Raw genomic sequence first — 6653 nt, 5'->3', positions numbered from 1 at the left:
GGCGACCCTTGTGAAAGGGTCGTTTGACCCCCATAGAGGTCGCACCCCACAGATTGAGAACTGCTGGTCTAGGGGATGGTGACAGAGTAGACCCAGATCAAACCTTGCCCCTCTGAGCACTCTCATCCCACATATCTTCTATCTCCTTAGAAAATAAAAATAAGAATGTACCTCCATGGGATGCATTTAAATGAATACCTATCAGATTGGGGGGGGGGTGTCCCCAAGTGTAGTAACCACCTACGGCTAGAGTGGATGTGGGGCCTGACCCCCAGGGAGCTGAGGGAATCGCTGACTTTTGGTAAGACTTTTGGTGAGAGGTGGCGGCAGTTCAGGATCGACATTTCTTTTACCTGGGATGTACACGAATGGTGTGTGTGGGCTGTGGGCGAGAGAGCGTGGAAGCCAGGTTGGGAGCCAGGGTTAGTACAACGTAATGGATCCACATGCAGCTGCTCAAAGGGGAGGCGCGCCCGGTGGGCTGGTGCTGAAAACACTCCCCCACTTCCCTACCCATGCCCCCACCCCCCTACCATCCCAGGCCCTAGATAGATTGTTTGGTGGGGGTGGGAAATACAAGATTAGAATGTGGTCAACCCAGGTAAAAATAGAGAGCTGCTGCCGCCGTCTTGGCTGCTGGGGATTTTCCAGGGGTCTCCAGAACGCCGTGGCCTCTTCACACCATGTTCCCACGAAGGGCTTGACGCCCCCTCTGAGTACCCCTCCAGCAAGAGGGGTTTCATCTCCTCCAGTCCCAAGCTTAGATCTAGGCCTATAGAACCTTCTTGGAAGAGGAGAGGCTGGACCCACAGGAATTGGGTTTTCACGAAAAGAAAATACATTTTGAGTCTTTTCCAAGTGATGTGCGCATGTGCTCTGAGGTGTGTTGTGCTGTAAAGACCTGTCCCTCTGTAAGGCTCTGTCGCAGTCACGGGCTTCAGGAGGTAAATGGTAAAGGATGCTTGGAGTGCTCCAGGAGCAGGGGCAGTGGGGGTGCAGGAAAGGGAGGTTCTTAGTTTCCTACAGTCCACAGCTGACTGCCTGCAAAGGTGCGAGGAGCAGTGGGGAGCAGAGGCTGGGCGGGGAGGATGGCTGTGCAGTGTTTGGGGAAAGAGCCCTCCAAGTACTGGGTCAGCTGTGCAAAGGCCCTGAGGTGGGAGTGGTCCTGTTGTGTTCTGGGAGGGCATTGAGCTGTGGGGCAGGTGGGGAGGCTGGGCTTAAGGGTCCCTGCAGTTGGGGAGCACTGCCCACCTCTTCTCCCTCCTGCAGAGTTCCAGGATCCAGGAGTCCTCCTCTGAGCTGCCTTCGGAGACCCAGGAGACCCCAGGCCCCGCCCTGTGCAGGTAATGCCCCTCCCTCAGCCCCACCCTCTCCCCTCCCCTCCCCGACTTCCCAGTCCCAATCCCCACCCTTGTCCTCTCTCCACAGCCCTCTGAGGAAGTCGCCCTTGACCCTCGAGGATTTTAAGTTCCTGGCGGTGCTGGGCCGGGGTCACTTTGGGAAGGTGAGGTGATGGCCCGGCAGTGGGAGGCTGGGAGCCCAGGCCTCCAGGCCCGGTGGGCCGAGCCCCAAGCCCACCCTTGCATGCTCGATTCCAGGTGCTGCTCTCCGAATTCCGGGCCAGCGGGGAGTTGTTCGCCATCAAGGCTTTGAAGAAAGGGGACATTGTGGCCCGAGATGAGGTGGAGAGGTGGGCAACAATGCGCAGGCCCCCAGGGATCCTCTGTCTTCTCTTCTGGGAAATAGAACAGTTTCCCTCCTTGGAGCTGCTGTGAAAATGACCCTGAAGAGTCCCTTTAACTTTTTTAGCGTGTAGGGGAGAGAATAACAACTCTTGTAAAGCACCTCCTGTGTGCTTTTAATCCAGGAGTTGACTTATCTCCCCCCCTCCCTCCGCCCCCCAAGATAAAGCCCTACGAGAGCAAGCCTGTTGCTGCCCCCATTCTGCTCCTGGGACAGGTTGAGGCCTTTCCCCGAGGTCGCACAGGCAGTACGCAGCAGGGCTAGGACCCAGATAGGAGCCTGAGGAGTCAGGCTCTCAAGGTTTTTTTTTTTCTTTAGTGGGGTCACTGCCCTGCTTCTGCTTTGGGGGCAAGGACCCTGAGTTCGAGCCCCACTTCTGCCACCAATATGCTCAGGGAGACCCTAGAAAGTCGTTTCACTCTGAGCCTCAGACTCCCAATCTGGGAGACACTGAGAGCACCCACTGTAGTGCCTGCGCCTTGGGAGAGGTACCCCGATGAGCCGTGGCCCTCTGGGTATCCCTGTACACACCAGGAAGCTAATTCAGATAGACTTAAGCAAACAAAGACATTTATTGATCTGGACTGGAAATGTCCAGGGGTGATCTCCCCTCAGGCATGGCTGCAGCCAGGTGCTCAGCGAACCTGCCTGAGTTCTGCTTTCCCTTGTGTGGGCTTGGCTCACAGTCCCCTTGTAGGGGCAAATTTGGCCCCCGACCACAGCAGCTTCAGGCCCAGCCCACCAGCTTTAATCCTGTCCTAATCGTTTCAGCAGAAATGCCGGGCAGAATGCCACCTGCTTGGATTGTGCATCCTGCAGCCAGTCCTTGGTGGGGGAGAGGGGTGTTCTGATTAACCCGAGCCTTGTGCTTAACCCCGGTGGTTCTCCACAGAGCAGCAGTGAGCTGTTACCAAGAGAGAGAAAGCTGCCGAGGTCCAGAGTTAGTAAGCAACTGGCCCCAGGTCACCCAGCAAAGTGAAGTCCAACGTAGAACCAGGCCTGGCCTGCAAGGAGAGCCTCCCCAGACAGCTGTGGATGGAGGACTCTGGAGGTTGGGCAGGGGGCAGCCATGGCCTCTGACCGGTGCCCTCGCCTGCCCAGCCTAATGTGTGAGAAGCGGATCCTGGCAGCCGTGACCAGCGCAGGGCACCCCTTCCTGGTGAACCTCTTCGGCTGTTTCCAGACGCCAGAACATGTGTGCTTTGTGATGGAGTACTCCGCCGGCGGCGACCTCATGCTGCACATCCATAGCGATGTCTTCTCAGAGCCCAGGGCCATGTGAGCCTGTAGCCCTGCCCCGCCCCGCCCCGCCCCCAAGACCTAGGCACTCCCCTCCACCACCACCCCAAGCCGTGCCTTCCTGGAGTTCCGGGGGTTCTTGAGGATGGGGGAGCCAGGCTGATGTGATGCTCCACATGGTGGCAGCCTGCCCCCCTCACCTGTCTCCCTCTGCAGCTTTTATTCAGCCTGCGTGGTGCTGGGTCTGCAGTTCCTTCACGAACACAAGATCGTCTACAGGTGGGTGCGTGCGCCCGAGCCTGTGCGCGTGCCTGCGCATGCAAGGTTCTGTGCTTTTCCCACTGCGTCCGTTTTACACCCCCATGCTCCCCCACAGGGACCTGAAGTTGGACAATTTGCTCCTGGACACCGAGGGCTATGTCAAGATTGCAGACTTCGGGCTCTGCAAGGAGGGTGAGAGCCGAGGCAGGATTTTGGTGGGCGGAGCCTAGCCTGTCCTGCTGGGGCTGGGCTCCGAAGGACTGGCCATTTGGGATTCTACCCAGGCCAGACGGGTCCCCTACTCCGTCCCTGGGATAGATGGGGTCTCTGGAACTCCCCTACTCCCACCCCATCCCAGGCTAAGCTAGGGATCCCTTCGTAAGCTTGCTTGGTTCTGCCACCCCCAGGGATGGGCTATGGGGATCGGACCAGCACCTTCTGTGGGACCCCGGAGTTCCTGGCGCCCGAGGTCCTGACGGACACGTCGTACACACGCGCCGTGGACTGGTGGGGACTGGGCGTGCTGCTCTACGAGATGCTAGTTGGGGAGGTGAGTCCCCACCCTACCCCCCTGACCCCCCCCAAAGGACCTGGATATGGCTTACTCCTCACTGGAATGACCTCACCCCTCCACCCCCCCCACCCCGCCCCTGTCCAGGCGTGGGTGTGACCTCTGCCTCCACAAGGTGTGCAGGTGGTTGGGGGCAGGTGGTTTGGCTCTCAGGCGTCAGTTTCTGCATCTGTAACTTGGGAATGCTTACCACCCCGCATGCAGAGGGCTGGGGGTGGGGGAGGTGTGTGGAAGGAGGGGCTGAGCAGGGGCCGGCTTGACCCGCCCTCCCCGCCCCAGTCCCCATTCCCAGGGGACGATGAGGAGGAGGTCTTTGATAGCATCGTCAATGATGAGGTGCGCTACCCCCGCTTCCTGTCTGCCGAAGCCATAGGCATCATGCGAAGGGTGAGGATCTCCCCCAAATGGGGGTGCTCCCATGGGCCTGGGGAGGGAACCTGAGGCCCAGGTCCTGATACAATGTGCCCTGCCCTCAGCTGCTGCGGCGGAATCCAGAGCGGAGGTTGGGGTCCAGCGAGAGGGACGCAGAGGATGTGAAAAAACAGCCCTTCTTCAGGGTGAGATGCCTCCTCTCCAGAGCCACCACCACCCCTCCAGGGCCACAGCCCCTCACCTCTCTCCTCCCCCTCACCACCACCAAGATCCAGACACCTCACCCTGCACCTCCCAGGGCCCAGTCACCCCACATTCCTACCCAAGGACTTTGTCATCTCCCTGATGGGCTTGGCCGTCCAACCCTCCAAGTAAGAGCCAGGGCATTCCATCACACATGGTCACCTCCCCTTGATAGCCCCACCTCCTTCCTCCTCGACCATTCCTACCCCCACTGATCCTCGGACACCAACCTTACCCCAGAATGGTGGTGTAGGGGCCCCACCCAGTGTGTGCGCTCAGGCTCCCCTGACTGGCCACCAGCTTCCCTCCAGACCTGTCAAGCTCCTAGGCCTCCATCCCTTTCCACTCTGTTTTGTGGCTCCTTCTGGGCCCCAGAGACCCAGGGGTGGACAGGCCTGGGGGACTGACTCCTCCTGGGATCTGGCCTCTAACCTCCCATGCTGACCTCTGCCCACCTCCCACAGACCCTGGGATGGGACGCTCTGCTGGCCCGGCGCCTACCGCCGCCTTTCTTGCCCACGCTGTCGGGCCGTACCGACGTCAGCAACTTCGACGAGGAGTTCACGGGGGAGGCCCCCACGCTGAGCCCGCCCCGCGACGCGCGGCCCCTCACTGCCTCAGAGCAGGCAGCCTTCCGGGACTTCGACTTTGTGGCTGGGGCTGCGAAGTCCTCCCCGCCCCTCCCCAACCGAGCTCTTAGTAGTTTTTAAAAAGGCCTTTGGGGTTTACCCCATCTACGCAGCCTGTCTTTTTGTGTGTGCAGCCGGAGGTGGGGTTGCGGGGTGCGTGGAAGTGGGCAGGGTTCATCCCGTGGGTAACAGGGCGTATAGTGTGGGTAGGTGCTCTGGGCTAAGATGAGGCGGCCACTGGAAGGGGTCGAAGAGGGTGGGGACTCGGAGCCATTGGGGGGAGTGTAGCCTTGGTAGGGTACATGGGCAGGCTGTGACCCGTGTGGGTTTGAGTAGGCTGGGGCCAGTCGAGGCTGTGAGAGCACAAGGTTTTGTGGTAAAGTTTGGGGCCTGGGTACGCAGGGTCATGATGAGCAGAATGGTTGTCAGAGGTCCTGGCGGCAGGAGCTGCTAGAAGCACCCTAGCCGTTCACTCTTCGCGGCTTTGGGCGCGGCAGTGGGAGCGTTCAGCGCGAGCGTTCAGCGCATGCTCCCTGCTGTTCCGGCTCCATGGCTGGGCCCCGCCTCCCAGAGACTGAATCTCGGCGTCTGAGCCCCTGTGTGGCCAGTGCCAGGACCGCTCCCGCCTCGGCCACTCCCCTCCCTGACCCACCCGGCTCCCCCGCCCCTCCGGAGGGGCCACCAGGTGCTGGGCTTGCCCACAAAGTGGCTTTGTTCCCGGAGGGCTCCATGCCGTGTGCCAGGTCAGGGGTGGTGTGGCCTCCACCGCAGGGCCTCTGGACACTCCTAGAAGTGGCCAAGGCCACTGTGCCGGGAGCTGCGCAGCGAGCTGATCTCCCAGGCGCTAGGGGTCAGGCCCAACCCCACGTGGCCACCCTTAGTGCCGGCCCTGGGAGGCAGAAGGCGAAGTAGCTGGCGCAGCACGGCCTGGCGCAGCAGGATGTACACCCAGGGGTCCAGGATCTGGTTCCAGGAGGCGAGGCGCACGGCCAGAAACAGGGGCCGTTGCAAAGAGCTGGAGCCCCAGCCCCCGACAGCCAGCACCACCAACACCTGCGGAGAAGCTGGTGTGAGAGGCCTGGGGCTGCCCTGTGAGGATGGGGGCGCGCAGGAAAGGATACGGGTGGGTGAGGAGGGTAAATAGAGGTGTACGTGGGAGCAACTGTGGAAGTTGGGCGACATGATTGAAAGGGGCCTTCTGGGGTGGATACTCTGGTAAGAACAGTCCCGCATACATATCCCAAAGGACAAGAAGCAGAGAAGAGAACGTGGGAGTGCGTAGGAGGGCAGGGACGAGAGGGGCGCCCAGCTATCTCGAGTGACTCTCCAGCCATCTGGGGGAGGAAGCAAGCGTGGAGGGCGCCTATGGATAGGAGATGGGGCAAGTCTCCTCCCAGAGGTCAGGGCTAGGCCCAGCAGGGCAGAAGCGGGTGGGGGAGAGCCCCGCCCCCCATCCCGTGAAGGCAGCAGGCTAGCTCGGGAGCAGCCACGGGGGTGGGGTGGCCCTGCGCCCCTCACCAGCAGTGGGCTCCAGCAGATGCACGACACCATCATGATGCCCACAAGCTGGCCCACCATCTCCACGTCGTGGGCTC

At 60.8% G+C, this 6653-nt stretch overlaps 2 protein-coding genes across 2 annotated transcripts in view; one reads left to right on the top strand and one right to left on the bottom strand.

The window, feature by feature from the left end:
- Positions 1 to 5166, top strand: part of PKN1 (protein kinase N1) — a 29883-nt gene extending 24717 nt beyond the window's left edge. Inside the window, exons 13-22 of the mRNA XM_045289686.1 lie at positions 1270 to 1343; positions 1429 to 1504; positions 1599 to 1690; positions 2845 to 3021; positions 3199 to 3261; positions 3359 to 3435; positions 3651 to 3793; positions 4094 to 4201; positions 4291 to 4371; positions 4894 to 5166. Of these exons, the coding sequence (XP_045145621.1) occupies positions 1270 to 1343; positions 1429 to 1504; positions 1599 to 1690; positions 2845 to 3021; positions 3199 to 3261; positions 3359 to 3435; positions 3651 to 3793; positions 4094 to 4201; positions 4291 to 4371; positions 4894 to 5139 (1137 nt within the window). The 3' untranslated portion in view covers positions 5140 to 5166. The remainder of the gene's footprint in view (positions 1 to 1269; positions 1344 to 1428; positions 1505 to 1598; positions 1691 to 2844; positions 3022 to 3198; positions 3262 to 3358; positions 3436 to 3650; positions 3794 to 4093; positions 4202 to 4290; positions 4372 to 4893) is intronic.
- A 575-nt stretch (positions 5167 to 5741) lies between these two features.
- The window catches only part of PTGER1 (prostaglandin E receptor 1), a 3114-nt gene continuing 2202 nt past the window's right edge, over positions 5742 to 6653 (bottom strand). Inside the window, exons 3-4 of the mRNA XM_004715571.2 lie at positions 6577 to 6650; positions 5742 to 6111 (exon numbers count right to left, since the gene is read on the bottom strand). Of these exons, the coding sequence (XP_004715628.1) occupies positions 5845 to 6111; positions 6577 to 6650 (341 nt within the window). The 3' untranslated portion in view covers positions 5742 to 5844. The remainder of the gene's footprint in view (positions 6112 to 6576; positions 6651 to 6653) is intronic.

This window comes from Echinops telfairi, unplaced genomic scaffold (assembly GCF_000313985.2).
Source record: "Echinops telfairi isolate 266 unplaced genomic scaffold, ASM31398v2 ScPeMD7_30;HRSCAF=105, whole genome shotgun sequence".
Lineage (NCBI taxonomy): Eukaryota > Metazoa > Chordata > Mammalia > Afrosoricida > Tenrecidae > Echinops > Echinops telfairi.
Note: the sequence above shows the minus strand (reverse complement) of the source record. Positions and strands in the feature narration are given on the sequence as shown.